A 20064-nucleotide genomic window follows, 5' to 3' on the forward strand; every position below is an offset into this window, starting at 1 on the left:
AAATCTTACAGAGTGAATAATTTTATTATCTAACTAGACTTATTCTATCCTAGGCCAACAAGTGATAGTATCATTGTTCACTGACTAATGATAGGAACATTTCCCTGGAGTCCAGTGACAAGGACTCCACAAAGAAACAGATAACAGTATTTATAGAGTTTTACCTTCAGTTTATGTGTTCACTAAGTTCACGGCTCCCACATCTCATTTTCCCTATTTCTTTCCCCACTTTAAAACTCCTCTTCTAATTCAGTTCCTATTATTATTATTATTATTTTTTGTAATGGGTATCTGTCTCTTTCCACCTTTTGTCTATCTCATTATTATCTATACTCCACACATCTAACTCTATCCCTTCACATCTTCTATCTTCTTCTATTTTTTTTCTCTGTATTTATTTTTATTTATTTATTTGGCTGTACCAGATTTAGTTACAGTACTCAGGATCTTCTGTTGTTGCAGCATGTGGCATCTTTCAGTTGCAGCATGCGGACTGTTAGTTGTAGCATGTGGGATCTAGTTCCCTGACCAGGGATCGAACGTCCTGCATTGTGAGCTCAGAGTCTTAGCCACTGGACCACCAGGGAAGTCCCACTTCTATTTCTTTTGATTCTTTTCTTCCCCCTTACTGCAGAATCCTTGAAAGTAAAGTCCAGCTTGGGATGTTCTTTGAGGACTCTTCCTTATAAGGATTGTAGAGTCGGCTGGCTATCCCCAAGACCAAAATGTATTCAAAAGAGAAGTAGACAAAAAGATTAATCCTGGACTTCCTTTGAGGGTTGAATAAGCCTCAGAATAGGAAATACCCACTCCACAGATTGGAAACCACCTTCCTCTATGGCCAATAACCTGGGGGAATCTATAGGGGAGATTTGCACATCAATAATAAAAGGAATCTTAGTCATGCATTTGCTTTGAACTAAATGAAAACATAAACTCTTTCCATGACAAATTCCAGCGCCAAGTTTCTCCATTCGTGTCAGCTAGATGACTGAATTTCAAAGACTGAGAGAGGTTCAGACTGAATTAAGAGTCAATTAGTGCTCATTTCAGCAGTATATATACTAATATTTGAATGATACAGAGATTAACATGGCCCCTGAACAGGATGACATACAAATTCATGAAATGTTCCACATTTTTTGAGAAAGTTAAAAAAAAACTTATTTAAAATTGCTTCAAAAGGAATAAAACACCTAGGAATAAATAACCAAAGAGAATAAAGACCTATACTCTGAAAAATATTAAAAAAATAATGAAGGAAATTGAAGATGATACAAGAAATGGAATGATATTCTGTGATCTTGGGTTGGAAGAATTAATATTATTTACCCAGGACATTTTTCATAGAACTAAAACAAATAATACTAAAATTTATATGGAACCACAAAAAAGACCCTAAATTACCAGAACAATCCTGAGAAAAAGAACAAAGCTGAAGGTATCACCCTTCCAGACTTTAGACTACACAACAAGACTACAATAATTGAAACAGCATGGTACTAGATCAATGGAACAGAATAGAGAGCCCAGAAATAAACCCACACATCTATGGTTAATTAGTCTTTAACTAAGAAGAGAAGAATATACAATGGAGAAAAGACAGTCCCTTCAATAAGTGGTGCTGGAAAACCTGGAGAGTCACATGTAAAACAATGAGATTAGAACATTTCCTTATGCCATATACAAAAATAAACTCAACATGGTAAATTGTTAGAAGAGAACATAGGCAGAACACACTTTGACATAAATTGCAGCAATATTTTTTTTTGCGATCTGCCTAAGGTGAAAAATAAAATAAAAGCAAAAATAAACAAATGGGACATAATTAAACAGAAAAGTGGTATCACCTCACACCAATCAGAATGTCCATCATCAAAATGTCTGCAAGTAACCAACGCTGGAGAGGGTGGGGAGGAAAAGGAACCCTCCTACAGTGTTGGTGGCACTGTATATTGTTTGAGACCCCATGGACCATAGCCTCCCAGGCTCCTCTGTCCATGGAATTCTCCAGGTAAGAATACTGGAGTGGGTTGCCATGCCCTTTTCCAGGGGATCTTCCTGACCCAGGGATCAAACCCAGGTCTCCTGCAATGCAGGCAGATTCTTTTATCGTTTGAGCTAACTGGAAAGTCCATGGATGTTCCTTAAAAAGCTAAAAATGAAGTTACCATATGAGCCTGCAGTCCCACTTTTGGGCACATATCTGGAGAAATCAAATCCTTTACGATGACCTAAATCAAATCCCTTGCAATTATACTGTGGAAGTGACAAATACATTCAAGGGATTCAATCTGATGGACAAGAGTGCCTGATGAATTATGGACGGAGGTTCATGACATTGTATAGGAGGCAGTGACCCAAACCATCCCCAAGAAAAAGAAACACAAAAAGACAAACGTCCATGTCCTCACAGCTCCTCGTAAGGGATTTCTCCCCCACACCAAAGATAATGATGTTTAAGTCTGTCCCTTACCCATTTTTTAGTCTCCAAATCTTGAAGGAAGTCAGTTTGACAGTTTTCAGAGAAAATGTCTTCCTCATCTGTTCTGTCCAAGTTGTGGTCCATTCTGGTAATTTCCCTTAGCAAACTGTAAGTCACATGATGGAGATGTTGTTATTATGTCTTTAGTCTACAGTTTAAGCCTGCCCCAGACATTTCTAGAGGAAGAACACCTGGATCTTTCTGGCCCCTAAAAGCACCTTCTACTATTGTACTGATTTTATTCTGTGTGAATAAAGTCTAGTGCAGTGTATTACTTGAGATAGAAATAGAGGCTGGATAAATATTTGTTGACTGACTTAATAAATAATTTAACAGTGAGATTCTGAATTCTAAAGCCACTGCACAAACATACTGTGTGTGTGCAAATGTATGTGTAAAATAAACAAATAATAAATATTCTTCTTTTAAAAGTAGAGTTAAAAAGTATCATATGGTAAAACCCTGGTAGTTCAGCAGTTAGAACTCCACAATTTCACTGCTGAAGGCCTGGGTTTGACCCCTGCTTGGGGAACTAAGACCCCATAAGCCATGCAGCATGGCACCCCCTTCCAAAGAAGAGTGTCCTATGGTTCACAGGAAAGGAGGAAGTCTATGCTACCATCATGATGTCTAGGCCCTGAGATGTCCTCCTCCCAACATTCAGTAGTTTATTTATTCTTCCACAGAGATTCTATGCATAAATAAGCAGCTATGTTTATGTAAATATATATATGCATTTAAAAATACAAATTAGAGGATTTTACATACACTTACTGTACTTTATAGGGCTTCTGTAGAAGTTCAGACAGTAAAGCACCCACCTGCAATGCAGGAGACCAGGGTTCAATCTCTGGGTCAGAAAAATCCCCTGAAGAAGGAGATGGTCACCCACTCCAGTATTCTTGCCTGGAGAATTCTATGGACAGAGGAGCCTGGAGGGCTACAGTCCATGGAGTGGCAAAGAGTTAGACATGACTGAGTGACTGATACACATACACTGTACTTTACATTTCTTTTTTAATTACTTCTTTTGGAGTCCATTTCATATTAGTACTTATAGAGCTGCCTCATTTTAAACATCGTTATATGGTATTCCCTCCTGAGGCTATATCATAATTTGCTAATCAGTTCTCTATTAATGTTTATATGCATTGTTTCTAATCAATTACCACTACAAACAATGCTGCAAGGAATATTCCTACACATCTATGTGTATATATGCAAGAATATCTATTGAATAAACTCTACAATAGAATTGCTGACTTAATAGACACATACACGTTTAAAATGTGTGTGTGTGTGCTCAGTAGCTCAGTCATGTCTACTCTTTGCTACCTCATGGACTATAGTCTGCCAGGCTCCTCTGTCCAGGAAATTTTCTAGGCAAGAATATGGGAGTGGGTTGCCATTTCCACTTCTAGGGAATTTTCCCAACCCAGGGATCAAACCTGAATCTCTGGTGTCTCCTGCTTTGGCAGGTAAATTCGTTACTACTATGCCACCTGGGAAGCCCAAAATTTTGATAGAGTTTACCAAATTATGCTTTAAGGTTGCTAAATCCATTTAAAATTCCAGAAAAAAATGATGAGTGTTCCTGTTTTCCCATTCTTTTCTAAAATCATGTATTAGAAAAGTTTTTGATCTTGGTCAATCTGGTAAACTTAAACTGGCTTATCATGGTAGTTTTAATCTCTTTTTATCAGAGGTTGAACATCTTTGCCTGTGTGTATAAAACTCATTTGCATTTCCTTTGTTGTGGTAATTGTGTTGATAATCCCTTGCCCGTTATCTATTAGACTATTGTTATTTTGCTGGACTGCATGTATGTGTATAGATGTGTACACACACACACACACATACTCACATATACTTTTGAATGAATCATAATATACAAGTGATGAAGGCTTATGACAGTAGTTTCTTATCTATAGGTCTTGAAACTTGAGGTGGGGGGCTCTCTCATCCTCCAGAGAAAGTGGTCCTGGAATCAATGTACATTTCTATAGATTTAAAAAATACTGCTGAATGTTTCCAAATGTATATGCTACTGTTATTAATAAGTTATAAATGAATTTTAAAACATCTTTGATGTAGCAGCTTTTTTGACATATGAGAGGTTCTGAGAAACCTTTTCCTTTAAAAAATTTCTTTTGACTTAAAAAGGTTGTAAACCATTTTTATAATATACAATGTTATCATATGTTGACAAATGCATATATGTATTTATATGAATATTTGTACTTCCTCTACTCTAGAAACCATTTTAAATGGTTGATGTCTTTAGCAGGAGAAGATAATGAAAGTACAATACATCAACATTTTTACACAAATGGAAACTAGAATCTTGACAATTCCTATTGACAGCTATCTGCCTAGTTTCTGACCGTAGGTCCCTTTCTGTCTCATTGGAACTACAACACTAGATACTCATTAGGTCAGAACTAGAAGAATTGTAGAGAAGGTTGTCAACCCAAACCCTGAACTTGGAAATCTCATCCTTTGGTCCTACCAGCCTGAGGAAGTCTCCAGACAAGACTGCACAAAGGACCCCTGGGAGCTCAGCCCTGACTTACTTCTGAGTTGTGCCTTCAGCCACATCGATGTTTTGAAGAAAGCCATTGTTTTTCTCTGTCAACTCTTGCTCCTTCCCAACTGGCTTCATCTGCAGAGGCATCTCATCACCTAGCTTCATGAGCGCCATCTCTTCAGCACTGCAGGGACGATAGTATATTTCTTTGTATTTGTAAAGCTGATGTTTGTTTTACTCTTTTCATACTGTGGACAAGTAAGTTCTTTCTCGTTTTTCACTACTATAAACAATATCGTGGGCTTCTCTGGTGGCTCAGACAGTAAAGCATCTACCTGTGATGTAGGAGACCCAGGTTCAATCCCTGGGTTGGAAAGATCCCCTGGAGAAGGAAATGGCAATCTACTCCAGTATTTTTGCCTGGGACATTCCATGGCCAGAGGAGCCTGGCAGGTTCCAGTTCATGGGGTTGCAAAGAGTCGGACATGACTGAGCAAATAACACACAATCAATATAGTAATGAATATCCCTGTTTGGGAATTTTCAGTGCATCTTTATTACTTACTTAGAATACTTAGAAGTGGAACTCCTGGTAATATGATATACTGATTTTTTAAGGATTTAGAAAAATATTCCCAAATTTCTTTCTTAAAGTTTCAACCACTATATAGTATATACCCAGTAACTGTGTATGAGAACAAGAAACTTCCTGCCTTTGCCTTCAGCAAAGAACTGAACTGTTAAGAGTATGTAAGTAGTGAGAAAAATCATAGTGAAAGGAAATAGGAAAGAAGGTAGAAAGGGTGAGACAGATTCTGGAAAGCTCAAATGAAAAGCCACAAGAAAGTATTTAAGTGAAATGTAACTGGTAGTAATGAGCAGAGATCAGAGGGTTGTGTGTTAGTCCTTCCGTCGTATCTGACTCTTTGTGACCCCATGGACTGCAGCCCACCAGCCTCCTCTGTTCATGGTGAATCTCCAGGCAAGAATTCTGGAGTGGGGTTGGGTTGCCATTCTCTTTTCTTCTGTCATTCTCTTCTTCCCAGCCTAGGGATCAAACCTGGGTCTCCTGCATTGCAAGCATATTCTTTACCATCTGAGCCACCAGAACAAGCAGGGATCAGAGGATTGTACCCAGCCTTAAACAGCAAGAAATCTTCTCCTCTGGGCACTCAAATGGGTGACCATAGTAAATTGTCACAGAGGGAGGTCTGGACCTCAGGACCTTGAGAGACAGAATTCCTAAGGGACAGAGGGGACTGTAGACTGACAAAACAGGAAGTGATTGGCAAGCATCTTCCTAGAAGAGTGATTTATGGCTATGATTAGGAACGGATGGAGGGAGAGACACTGGAATCATCTGGGCAACCAAGCGCTGGCCAATCAGTCTGTGGCAAAACTGAGCTTTATCTTTTTTAAAAAAATGTTTGTCTTCATTGCTGCACACAGGCTTTCTCTAGTTGCTACTATTCCTTGCAGTGTGTGGGCTTCTCATTGCAGTGGTTTCTCTTGTTGCAGAGCACAGACTTTAGGCACACAGGCTCCAGTAGTTGTGGTGCATGGCCTTAGTTGCTCCGCGGCATGTGACATCTTCCTGGACCAGGGATCAAGCCCATGTTCCCTGCATTGGCAGGCAAATAATTAACTACTGGACCACCAGGGAAGTCCTGAGCTTCATCTTTGACCTATGGGGGACCCACAGTGGATGTGGGGCAAAGGGGACTCCTGTGAAGGAGAAGCTACAGGAAGATGCCAGAACCTAGAGTGTGACAAAAAAGAATAAATCTTTGATCTCTTTCAGGAAGGACACTGTGATCTGCCGAATCTCATATAGCTTCCATCCGGACAGTTTGTCTATGTTCTAAAGATGGTAAGCATTACCAAGGCAATTCCAAACTCTGTAAGCTGAGTGATCACTGAGTTCTGCTGAGTTTTGTGTCTCTTTCAAGTCCAAAAATTAGAATATGCTACAAATAATAAGATTTCCTTATTTTGGTAACTCTTTGGCATCCTAATGGCTTCCATTTGGTTGATTTAAAGGAAAATCTCTTCCTCTCAAATCAAGTAGCTTCACAAATTCTGCCCCCAAACATTTTCTCACATTTCAAACAACAGAGTCCTAATGATGGCTTATGTTCATGCAGCTCCTAATAAATCACAAAGTGCCTCTCACACATTTCTTTATCTGTGTGCATGCTTAGTCATTTAGTTGTGTTTGGCCCTTTGTCATCCCATGGACTGTAGCCCACCAGCCTCCTCTGTTCATGGGATTCTCCAGGCAAGAATTCTGGAGTGGGTAACCATTCCTATCTCCAAGGGATCTTTCTGACCCAGGGATCGAACCTGGGTCTCCTGCATTGCAGGTGGATTCTTTATAGTCTGAGCCTCCAGGGAAGCCCTTCTTATCCAGTTCCCACAACAGCACACTGAAGAAGATTTCATTGTTGTTCAGTCACTAAGTCATGTCCAACTCTTTTGCGACCCCATGGACTGTAGCCGGCTGAGCACCTCTGTCTGTGGGATTTCCCAGGCAAGAATACTGGAGTGGGTTGCCATTTCATCCTTCAGGGGTTCTTTCAAAACCCAGGAATCAAGCTCATGTCTCCTTCAGCTCCTGCATTGGCGGGAGGATTCAAAGGGATTAACCCTGCTTTCTGTGACTCTGGGAGGTGGTGTAATGTACTTAGACTCATATAGCAAAGCCAGGACCCAGAATGTGCATGTCCTCATAGCTACTCGTAAGGGATTTCTCCCTCACACCAAAGATAATCTAGACCAAGCTCTCCAATAAAACTTTCTGTGATGGTAGACATGTTATCTACACTGTTCAGTTCAATAGTACCAGCTACCTATGTCTACCTATGAGCAATTGAGATGTGGCTAATGCAATTGAGAAATGAAATTTTAATTTAACTCAAACACACTTCAATTTAAATAGTCATATGGAGCAAGGGGCTACCATATTGGAAAACTCAGAATTTTCTGGACCAGGGATCCACAAACTATCATTTGCAGGCCAAATTCATCCTGCTTTCTGTTTCTGTAAATAACAATTTTTTTTTTAACACAGCCACACCCACTCCTTCATGTCTGTGAGTGCTTTGGTGCTGCTATGACAGAGTGGAATGGTTGCAAGAGGGACCTAAATTTGGCATGTAGAGCCTAAAATATTCACTTTCTGGCCCCTTGTGGAAAAAAAAATTGCCAATTCCTGTTCTAGACCATCTTTTTCTATGATAGTGGGTGTTTCCTACAATGAATCAACCGATTGCAGTGAATAACAGCTTCATGACCTCCCTGGTGACCAGTGGTTAAGAATCCAACTGCCAATGCAGGGGACAGGTCTGATCACTGGCCCAGGAAGATTCCACATGCCTCAGAGCAACTAAGCCCATGCACCATGACCGCTGAGCTTGGTTCTTGAGGCCATGCTCTGCAACAAGTGAAGTCACTGCAATGAGAAGCCCACACACTGCAACTAGAGTGTAGCCCCTGCTTGCCACAACTAGAGAAAGCCTGCGTGCAGCAACAGACTCAGCACAGCCAAAAATAAAGTCAATCAACTACATAAATAAAAAGAAAAGATTTTGGATTTTAGAAAGTCAGGCTGAATTCATATCACAACATCAATACATAGTAGCTGGGCATAATCTTAAGGTTCTAGGTCTTCCTTTCCTTATCTGTAGAATGGGGCTTAACAGTGTCAGATAGATGCAAACACTTGGCGATGGTTTCTTTCTATTTGTAATTAAAATAGAAATGGGAGCTATTGTAAGGTATCTTTGGCCTCAACTATTACAATAATTATAACAACAATAATATGCTTACACACGTGCAGCACCTTCAGTTTATAAGGCACTTTCACTAAGTTATTTCTTTAATCTTCATCTCAACCTGTGTAGTCAGTCAACCAAGGCAGATTTTATTACTTTTTTAGAAGTAGAAACTGACAGAAATGATCCATGATTTATCCAAAATTTTATTGCTAGAAAATGGTAGAAACAGAATTTTAATCTGTAAATTCTGGCTACAAGTTTTGCAATCATCCTATTATTAAATGTAAATTTGATGCCACTCTGTTTTCATGCTAAAGAATTCACCTGCAATGCAAGAGATAGGGTTCAATCCCTGTGTCTCTGGATCCCCTGAAGAAGGAAATGGTAACCCATTCCTGTATCCTTACCTGGAAAATCCCATGGAGAGAGGAGTCTAGCGGGCTACAGTCCATGGGGTTGCAAAAGAGTCAGACACGACTTAGCGACTAAACAGCAAAACAATGTTTTCATGGGTCAGTTAGCAGCCTTCTTACCTCAAAATAAAAGCATCTTTTGAAGCATCTTATAAATAGTTATGTAGTGTGGGTCCTTGCTACTCAAAGTATGGTCTGTAGATCAGCAGCATCAGTATTAAATGCGAGCTTGAATCTCAGATCCCACCCTAGACTCACTGAATCAGCTTCTGCATTTTCACAAGATCCCAGGGGATTCCTAACCCTGTTCAAGTTTGAAAGTGCCTGCACTCTAGGCCTCATCAGCTAGAATCTGCCTTCTCCCTCCTCCACTTTGGCTCTTCATTCCTATATGTTTACACTATGGGCCTCTAGGAATTTGGGTACAACTGAGTGAATCCCTCCTCCTTCCCCCTCTACACTTCATCAAAACCTTTAAAGTTACAAATTTGGAGAAGTGTTAGTCAAAAGGAGCAGAACAACTGTTTCAAAAAACAGCTGGTGAAATCCATAATTTACATTTTTTTGGACATTTTCTCCAGGCCTACCTACCTGCTAGCTGATCAATTTGGGATCTCAAAAATTCTATAGCATGATACTAAGAATCAGGAATTTGGTGTCATCTTGGCCCTGGCATGGTTATAATGAGCAGGTATGGCTGTGAAATTGTATATACCTGGTGATATCCTTGCTGCGTCCAATCTGGTGATCACAGATACCTCTAAGTTCAGTGGGATAGGCTGGAAACAGTCAAGTTTCCCTGGAGAGTTCTGGTGATGTTGGGTCCTCCTTTCCCCAGCAACAAAGGTAGAGAGGAGGCCATTGATGAGGGTGCACGCCTAGGCAGGTGAGTTTGCAGTTGGACTTGCCCTCCCTGACATTCCGCTTAGAATGCAGCACATGTGACCCTTCAACCCCCTCTCCCCAGGTTCCAGGTACATGGTGCTCTCCTGCTTTTCTTTTACCTGTGTCTCCAACCTGTCTCCAAGCTTCCTTGCTTCTCTTGCCAACTCTTTGGAAATGAAATCCTGCCCTGGCCTCAACCCTCTGACCATCCATCCACTGGGGTCTGACAGGAGGCTCTGGGGTGATCTTCCAACTTCAGCTTCTCCCACGTCTGCTCTTTCATCTCCTTGCCTAAACAAGGCATCCAAGACCTTCTACAGTGGAGAACAGAACTTCACATACTCCTTCCCCACTTCAGCAGGAATGAGGAAGCAGTTGATCAACTTGCAAACCAGGGCTGCTCCTACTCTATGGCTCGGTCACCTATTTGCCTTTGAGGTCCACATTTCCTCTTACTGCCCTCCACAACTCACTTTCACTTCCTCTAGGAATTCAATGCCAATTTACATTTCCCCCCACATCTCATCTTCTCCCATCATTCTTGGGGAATTCAGCACGTAACATTCTGACTTTATAGGTCCTCATCCCCTCAACTTGTAAGGCTTTCCCCTTCACCTACCAAAATTATTCAGCAGCATTAAGACCAAACACAGAACTTTTCTTTATAAGCATGAACATTAGAATTAGATTGTTGATGGAGATCTGGGCTTGCCATTTATTAGCTATTTGATTTGCAGCAAAATTTAAACTTTTGTCTGAAAAATGGGGCTGAAACTACCTGCCTAATTGGTTTGCTGGGAATATGGAGGCAATCATGTGAGGAAGGAGTTTGGGGTCGGGTGGACAGTTGTTAGTGCTCCCACTAGAATGTGGGCTCCTTGAAGATGGGATGTTTCTGTGTGTTGACTGCTGCATCCCCAGCACCAGAAGGGGGCTGGTACGTAATAGGTACTCAGTGAAATTGTGTCAAAGAAATGGGATGAATGCATATATGGTGGCCATGGTTTTTATGGCAACATTTTAGGTATTGTCAGCACTCTGAGTGTTTCCTCAGCTGGAAACTTAATCTAAGATGTCTCACGTCCCTCCTGGACTTCCCTAAGCTCCCTTCCTACCTGGGAACCCAGATTACCTTGCGTTGCGATCTCTCACAGTGCCTGGGTGGCCCAGCTTCAGCCTTGGGTTCCTGTTTGATATTAAGAGCTAGGAGCTACTAGGCTCCTAGCTTTGGTTGTCCTAGGTGACTTCATGTTTCTTTGGAAGACTGTTGTGAGTGGTTCCACTGCAACTTAACAGCAATGCATGCAGGCAGGCTAAGTCACTCAGTCATGTCCAGTTCTTTGTGACCCCATGGACTGTACCTGCCAGGCTCTTCTGTCCATGGGATTTCCCAGGCCAGAATACTGGAGCGGGTTGCCATGCCCTGCTCCAGGGGATCTTCCCAATCCAGGGATCAAAGCTGCATCTCATACGTCTCCTGTATTGGCAGGCAGGTTCTTTACCACTAGCGACCCCTGGGAGGCTCTTAACAACAATAACACCGGAAATAATAGTATCTTACACTTACTGAATGTTTACTAATGTGCCAGGCACTCTTCTAAGTGTCGCATATACGACATAATTTAACTCTTACTACTTTCCAAATACAGAGGGATCTGGGATTCAACTGCCTAGTCTGGCTCCTGGGACCGTGTCCTTAAGAACTGTTATATAGGACAGTTCTTCCCATTGGGTTCTCACTGTTCCTCAGCACAGCTTTATGCATCTCTTGTTGCCTCCCAAACATGTGGGCCCCAGCAGCTGTTTCCTGTCTTGCTCGGTTCCTTTACCACTCTGCCCACTGGATCCCTCTGTGAGCAGTGACCCAGCCGCCGCATTACTGCATAGATGGAGACCGCCTGACATGAATCTTCCCACCACTCACCACACAGCGCCTCGTGTAGCACGTCTCCATTCAGAACACGCCACATATCCCTCATCCTCTCCCTCTGCCCTTCTGAGCTCAGAGAAAGTCCTTTCCCACTCTCCTTTCTTCAGGCTCCCTTGAAGACCTTTGATTTTTTTGTGGGTGGCAGGGATGGGGGAGGGCGGGATCCTCTATCATCAGTTATCAATTTTCTTGCAATTTCAAAAACTCTTTTCCAGATTCACTTCAGGCTTCCCATGAAGGAGTGCACACTTTCTTAGAGGGAGAAGGCTTGCCAGTATACGTCTTACATCTTCAAGCTCTGCCTCTGTACCCTCACTTTGCAAACCAGGTCCTATTTCTCCACTTGTAGAAAAATATCCTTCATCCTGTGTATTTGAACTACCATCATTTTTTCTTTCTGTTCTTTTAACATTTCTCAAAATTTCAGAGACTATGAGTTGCTCATCTCATGCTGGTGCTTACCTTTAGTCACTAAGTCATGTCGAACTCTTGAGATCCTATGGACTGTAGACCACCAGGCTCCTCTGTCCATGGGACTCTCCAGGCAAGAATGCTGGAATGGGTTGTCATTTCCTTCTCCAGGGAATCTTCCTGACCCAGGGATCAAATAGGGGTTTCCTGCCTTGCAGACGGATTGAGCCACCAGGGAAACCCCCAACCAGTATGTATTCTAAATGCTTTCAGTATGGCTTCTTCATTACAAGGTTTTTGTTTGGTGCTTATTTTTCTATTTATAGAGCCTTAATAACAATTTCTTTGGTGAGTCACTTTGTTTCTCACAGTCATTTGACTCCACCAGAGTTCCACCTAAGCTCGCGGCAGTGTGTTTCACAGACCACCTTTTGGGAAGCCCTTTTTTTAGACGATGGATGCTGTGAATGAAGCTCCATGTGCACAAGCAGGTCTTGTAAATAGCAGCGACCACAATCACAGGGCATCCTCATTGTCACATCTTAGATTTCACAACCTTGGCAGTTTTTTGAAGGACTTTTTCTCGAAGGACTTTTTCTCGTCCACTGTCATAATGTCTAGGTGTTCAGAAGTAGGCTTTCTCGCATGCTCTACCCCCAGTATCTGTCCCACCCAGTGAGTTGTGGTCCCAGTTTATCCTCACTGCCTGTCACCTGGCCTGATCCAGTCCAGTAAGTTCTGAGAGATGGCCTTAGTATCAAGAAGGACTTTGGATTCTGTTAAAACCCTAAGCCTGGCTATGTTGGCAAAAGTGAGGGCCCAGAGATTTCAGGAATTAAACCTAGAAAGGAGTAAATATGTGTATGCTCTCAAAGGAATAGGAACTTCTAGTGAGCACCTTTCCCCAGAGGGTTCTGCAATATTTTAATTTACAAACATTGTTGTGAAGCCAGTAGTTAGTTCAGCGAGTCTGCTTTGAATGTGCCTCTTCTTAAACTTTGCCAGGGCAGAGAGATATCTACAAGTTATTAAAATCTCTGAGCTTCCCTTTCTTCATCAGCAAAATGGAGGAACTTCGACCTTGCAGGCTTATTTTGAGTAGGAAGTGATGTGCTGCGCATAAAGTGCCTGGTACATCCCTGGAACACAGTGGGCACACAAGAGAAGAGAAGCGATGGCCTGAAGGACTTGAACACATAAAACCTCATGTGAAAGTCTTGACTGCTGGAATAGGAGAACATTATTCATTCTGCGTCTGGGATGTCCTGGCTTCCAGCCCCTCAATAGAATGGTAAAGTCACTGTTTTTTCGAAGGATATTGTGCTGAAAGAGAAAAACACATAAGAGAGAGTGGGAGGAAATTTGTGTTATGTCCTATGATGTTAAGGAAAGGACTTGGAAATCAAAACTCCCCAATGCATGCGTGCTAAGTCCCTTCAGTCCTGTCCGACTCTTTGCGACCCCATCAGGGTCTATAGCCCTATAGCTATAGCCCGTCAGGTTTCTCTGTCTGTGGGATTCTCCAGGCAAGAATACTGGAGTGGGTTGCCATTTCCTCCTTCAGAGGGTCTTCCTGAGTCAGGGATCAAACCCGGGTCTCCTGCATTGCATCCAGATTTTTTCCAGTCTGAGCCACCCGTGAAGCCCAAACCACGCCCCCCCCCCCCATTAGACCTTGAACAAGAGTGATGTCTGGCCTTCCCTCGTGGTCCAGCAGTTGAGAATCCACCTACCAATGCAAGGGACACGGGTTTGATCCCTGGTCCAAGAAGAAACCACGTGCCTTGTGGCAACCACAACTACTGAGCCTGCTCTCTAGAGAGCCACAACTATTGAGCCCACAAGTCATGACTAATAAGCCCAAGAACCAAAAGCCCATGTTCTGCAACAAGAGAATCCCCTATTCTCTGTAACTAGAGAAAGCCTGCATGCAGCAATGAAGACCCAGAACAGCCAAAAATAAACAAGTAAATAAAAGAGTGATGTCAGAGTTGAAACTAAAGAAATTGCTAAAGAGCCTGTAGAAAGAGCAAGATTAGGGAAAGTAGTGTCTACACATCCATAGATATTTAGGACTCAATATCTATGTGATGTCCCCTTCTTGGTGGTAACAGCATCCTCATCCCTCTTATCAAATATTCAGCAGCTGCTTATTGAATCTAGGACACTGTGCTAAATAAGGCAGGGGATAAAAGGATGTGCAAGACAGTCTTCACCTTCAGTTTGGAAAAAGATAAATAACAACAGTCAGTATATGTTGAATGGCAAATATAGGATTGTGAAGCAAAGGGATTATTGGATGGATGCTTACATGGGGGTAGGACAGCTGCTCTAATACTTTTAAAGAGTTTCACACAGTGAATAGGACTTGAATTCAAGGAAATGAAGGTAGGGAAGGAAGTCTTCCAGGGAGTGAGAACTGTCTTAAATGCCAACATAAAGAGTTCGAATTTAAATAGGATTTGATGAGCACGTAATTTTTCTGATAAACTTAATTGTATTTTATTTAATCATAATTTAATTTTTGTCCTAATGTATTAAATAGAAAAGAAGGCAATGATGAAAGGCATTTATGTCAATATTTATTTATGGCCATGTCTATATCTTTACATAGATATTTTGCAGGATGTTCGTCCAAAAATTAAAAGAGTCTATTTTGGAGTGGTAGACATTTTTGTGATTTTTCTGTACAGTACAGATTTCAGAAAAGATAAAGGAAAGGAAGGAAGGCAGGAAGGCAGACAAGACTGCTGGCATTGGGAATTAGTGGGGATTCCCATGAAAGGACGTGACATGAAATAGTCACGCTGTAGGAACACAACCATTTTAGACAAGGTTTTAGAAAGGAATATGTGGCTTCTAATCAGGCTGATAGAAAAGGAAGCGGTGGTTTTGGGGCACTGGGATGGGCTTTCCAAGGCAAGCCCTGTGAAGCTCATTTCACTTCCTTTTGTAGAACGGAGATGCAATTAGTCTTTCTTGCACACCAAAATCTTTTCTCGAGTACTTAACAATACAATTGACATAAGAGGAGAAAAAAAATGGAATCATTGTGGAAACCTATGTGATTTTCTGCTAATGCAAAAGAAAAAGGAGACAGAACACAGGTTTTCTCATACTTTTCCTCTATCTGAAACATCAGATACCTTCCCTTCTCCAGGGTGAGGTAACAAGAATATATTACATTTTAACCAAAAGTTCTGGTTAAGAAGTTTTCATTTCTGAGGTCATATGCAGATTCATCCTCTCAGGGAGTTCCTATAGAAATCAGGAAGGGATTTGGAAACAAAGTGGTATAGACATATTTGGCAGTGACATGCTTTTAACTGCCAAGACTTGAGCCCATATATTGTTTTGCCTGGAAACCCCAGTCAATTAAAGCCATGATTTCAGGACTTGGGTCCTGAGGGTGGCTCAGAACTCTGACTGAGGAGGCTGACTTCCAAGGCTTCATCCCCTCTACCCACACCTACCCTCCCCTTCACTCCCTTAATCCCCCAACTTCCTAACTTTGGTTGGCTATTGAGTGGTTCTGACACTGTGAAGCCACGGGGAGAAGGGGACAACAGAGGATGAGATGGTTGGATGGCATCACCGACTCAATAGACATGGGTTTGAGCAAGTTCTGGGAGTTGATGATGGACAGAGAAGCCTGGCACGTTGCAGTCCATGGGGTCGCAAAGAGTTGGACACGATTGAGTGACTGAACTAAACTGATATTGTAAAAGCACACGAAAGACTTTTGGAACTCAAAGAGTGTACAATCTACTGTCATGACCCACTGTGAAATTTGTGGGGCCCAGTGACAGGGAAAATATGGGGCCTTTTATTAAAAACTACTAAGAATTTCAAGACAGCAACAGGAGAACACTAAATCTAGTGTGGATAGTGTTACATGGTGACCTCAGGCCCTTGAAGTTGGTTTATAATTAAGCCAGCACTGATTTTAGGTTTCCCACTTGTTGGAATTTCACTTAAAAGTTAGGAAGGGAAAGGATTTTTCTGCTAGAAAAAGTAATGGTGACAACAAAAGACAAAAGAAAAACTGCCTTCAATCCTTTTACTTTATACTTTAAAGAGTATTGTTAAAAATCACACAATGAGAAAAGTTTAACATTACAAAAGTTAAAATACTATAAAAATATGAAGACTAACTTGCACTTGCCGTATAATCCCATTTCTCATCTCAGAGAGGCATATCAGTATTTTGATCTGTATCCCTCCCAGATACTTATCTATTCTTTTATATATTACATATTCAAATATGTTTTATGTAACATTTCTGTCCTGATACTGTGTATTCTGTCCTATAACTTGTTTTTATTCCTCAGCACCTCAGAACTTTCCATGTCAGTCTTATATATTATCTTCATTTTTTAAAATTGATGCTGTTTAATATTTTATACTATGAAGTTTTCAAACCATCCATCCCTCTATTCTCTAATATTTAATTTATTTTCAATTTTGAGGATTGCTGTTTTTATAATAAACAACATTACAATGAATGCCCGCATCTATGCCTCTTTTTGTACAGATGAGTATTTTTCTTGGATACGTAATCTTTAAGAGAACTTGCTGGATTGAGAGTATCTAAGATGCAAAAACATTTATCCCATGGTACATAGGTTTTAATGGTAAATGTGGTGAGATAATAAGCTTAGTAAAAGTATACACTGGGTTAACTTTGGAAAAATAGTGTGGAATATATACTAAAAGCCGTACGACTATCATATCTTTTATCTCAGCAAATGTGCAACTGGGAATAATCAGAGATCTGTGCAAAGATATCTCCATAAAGATGTTCATTGCTGTTCTAGTTACAATATTGATAAATATTCTGATATTCAGAAAATTGACACCAACATAACCATGTGTGCACGCATGCTAAGTTGCTTCAGTCATGTCTGACTCTTTTAGACCCCAGGGACTATAGCCCCAGGCTCCTCTGTCCATGGGATTCTCCAGGCAAGAATACTGGACCCAGGGATCTAACCTGTGTGTCTTATGTCTCCTTCACTGGCAGGTGGATTCTTTACCACCAGCACCACCCAGATGGTTATACTGGGACTTCCCTGGTAGCTCAGACAGTAAAGAATCTGCCTGCAATGCAGGACACCAGGGTTTGATCCCTGAGTCAGGAAGATCCCCTGGAAAAGGGAATGGCAACCCACTCCAGTATTCTTGCCTGGAGAATCCCATGCACAGACCATGGGGTCGCAAAGAGTTGGACATGACTGAGCAACTAATACTGACGCTGAAGCTTTTCCTCCCTGAGCACCAGCTAGGAAGCCTTACAATAACCGTAAAAGTGAAAAGTGTTGGGCACTCAGCCACAACCAATTCTTTGCGACTACATGGACTGTTGCCTGCCAGGTTCCTTGTCCCTGGAATTCTCCAGGCAAGGAGAATAGAATGAGTAGCCATTCCCTTCTCCAGGGGATCTTCCTGACTCAGGGACTGGACTTGGGTCTCTGGCATTGCAGGCATATTTGTTATCATCCAAGCCACCAGAGAAGTCCCAATATAACCATATGTGTTGTTAAAATTCTAAAAATCTTCTGTTGTGATTGGTAAAGATACGCTGTTTGCAGCACTGCACCCCATCTCCACTAAGTCCCCCTGCACTACCTGCCTCTTGATTTCTCCTCCTCAAGATCCCATCTATTTCAACACTAAACTCAAATTCATGCCTGGCAGTCTGAAGTCTCCAGAACTGGCTGTTCATTTTGACTGGTCAGTCCATGCCTGCTGGCTGTGAAATGCCTTCTATGTATATTGCATATAACCCTTGGAAATACTGTGACAGTTCAACAATAGGGATTCGCCAAGAGAATTATAATACTGGTAGATTATGGTGGTTTAGGGATGAAGCACAAGCTGGAATCAAGATTGCCAGGAGAAATATCAATAACCTCAGATATGCAGATGACACTACCCTTATGGCAGAAAGTGAAGAAGAACTAAAGAGCCTCTTGATGAAAGTGAAAGATGAGAGTGAAAAACTTGGCTTAAAGCTCAACAATCAGAAAACTAAAATCCTGGCATCCAGTACCATCACTTCATGGCAAATAGATGCGGAAACAATGGAAACAGTGGCTGACTTTATTTTGGGGGGCTCCAAAATCACTGCAGATGGTGACTGCAGCCATGAAATTAAAAGACGCTTGTTCCTGGTAAGAAAAGTTATGACCAACTTAGATAGCATATTAAAAAGCAGAGACATTACTTTGCCAATAAGTGTCCGTCTAGTCAAGGCTATGGTTTTTCCAGTGGTCATGTATGAATGTGAGAGTTGGACTATAAAGAAAACCGAGTGCTGAAGAATTGATGCTTTTGAACTGTGGTGTTGGAGAAGACTCTTGAGAGTCCCTTGGACTGCAAGGAGATCGAACCAGTCCATCCTAAAGGAGATCAGTCCTGGGTGTTCATTGGAAGGACTGATGCTGAAGCTGAAAGTCCAATACTTTGGCCACCTGATGCGAAGAGCTGACTCATTGGAAAAGACCCTGATGCTGGGAAAGATTGAAGGCAGGAGAAGGGGATGACAGAGGATGAGATGGTTGGATGGCATCAATGGAGATGACTTTGAGTAGACTCCGTGAGTTGGTGATGGACAGGGAGGCCTGGTGTGCTGCGATTCATGGGGTGGTGAAGAGTCAGACACAACTGAGCAACTGAACTGAACTGATGGTGGTTTAAGGGATGCTGAAAATGGGGGAAGATACACATGCGTCGGGGCAAGGGGTATATGGGAAATCTCTGTACCTTCCACTCAATTTTTCTCTGACTCTAAAAATAAAGTCTATTATTAAAAAATGAAAGTCTGAAGATACATGATACCATTGTAAAATATTTTGAATATACTACCAAGTGGGGAAAGAAACAGTATACAAAACAGTATTGTTATTGTTCAGTTGCTAAGTCGTGTTCAACTCTTTGAGACCCCATGGATTGCAGCATGCTAGGCTTCCCCATCCTTCACTATCTCCTGGAGTTTGCTCAAACTCTTGTCCATTGAGTCAGTGATGCCATCTAATCATCTCATCTTCTGTCACCCCCTACTCCTCCTGCCCTCAATCTTTCCCAGGCTCAAGGTCTTTCCCAATGAGTCGGCTCTTTGCATCAGGTAGTCAAAGTATTGGAGCTTCAGCTTCACCATCAGTCCTTCCGATGAATATTCAGGGTTTATTTCCTTTAGGATTGACTGGTTTGATCGCCTTGCTGCCCAAGGGACTTTCAGGAGTCTTCTCCAACATCACAGTTCAAAAGCATCAGTTCTTTGGGGCTCAGTCTTCTTTATGGTCCAACTCTTGAGTCTGTACATAACTACTGGAAAAACCATAGCTTTGACTATGCGGACCTTTGTTGGCAAAGTGATATCTCTTCTTTAAATATGCTGCCTCGGTTTGTCATAGGTTTTTTTCCAAGGAGCAAGTGTCTTTTAATTTCATGGCTGCAGTCACTGTCTGCAGTGATTTTGGAGCCCAAGAAAAACAATACAGTATACCCAATATAATCCCGTTAGAAACATTTTGTGTTGGCCAAAAAGTTCATTTGAGTCTTTCTGTAACATCTTATGGGAAAACCTAAGTAAACTCCTTGGCCAATCCAATGTTTATTCATACTGAATCACAGAA

At 41.6% G+C, this 20064-nt stretch overlaps 1 protein-coding gene and 1 non-coding gene across 2 annotated transcripts in view; one reads left to right on the top strand and one right to left on the bottom strand.

The window, feature by feature from the left end:
* SMCO2 (single-pass membrane protein with coiled-coil domains 2) overlaps positions 1-12544 on the bottom strand; it is a 38001-nt gene extending 25457 nt beyond the window's left edge. The window contains exons 1-3 of the mRNA XM_065931308.1: positions 12479-12544; positions 5059-5196; positions 2477-2591 (exon numbers count right to left, since the gene is read on the bottom strand). Of these exons, the coding sequence (XP_065787380.1) occupies positions 2477-2591; positions 5059-5186 (243 nt within the window). The 5' untranslated portion in view covers positions 5187-5196; positions 12479-12544. The remainder of the gene's footprint in view (positions 1-2476; positions 2592-5058; positions 5197-12478) is intronic.
* Positions 1041-1143, top strand: LOC136156767 (U6 spliceosomal RNA). The gene has a single exon (XR_010661248.1). It is a non-coding gene; the product is annotated as a U6 spliceosomal RNA (small nuclear RNA).
* Positions 12545-20064: the final 7520 nt, after the last annotated feature.

This window comes from Muntiacus reevesi, chromosome 1 (assembly GCF_963930625.1).
Source record: "Muntiacus reevesi chromosome 1, mMunRee1.1, whole genome shotgun sequence".
Lineage (NCBI taxonomy): Eukaryota > Metazoa > Chordata > Mammalia > Artiodactyla > Cervidae > Muntiacus > Muntiacus reevesi.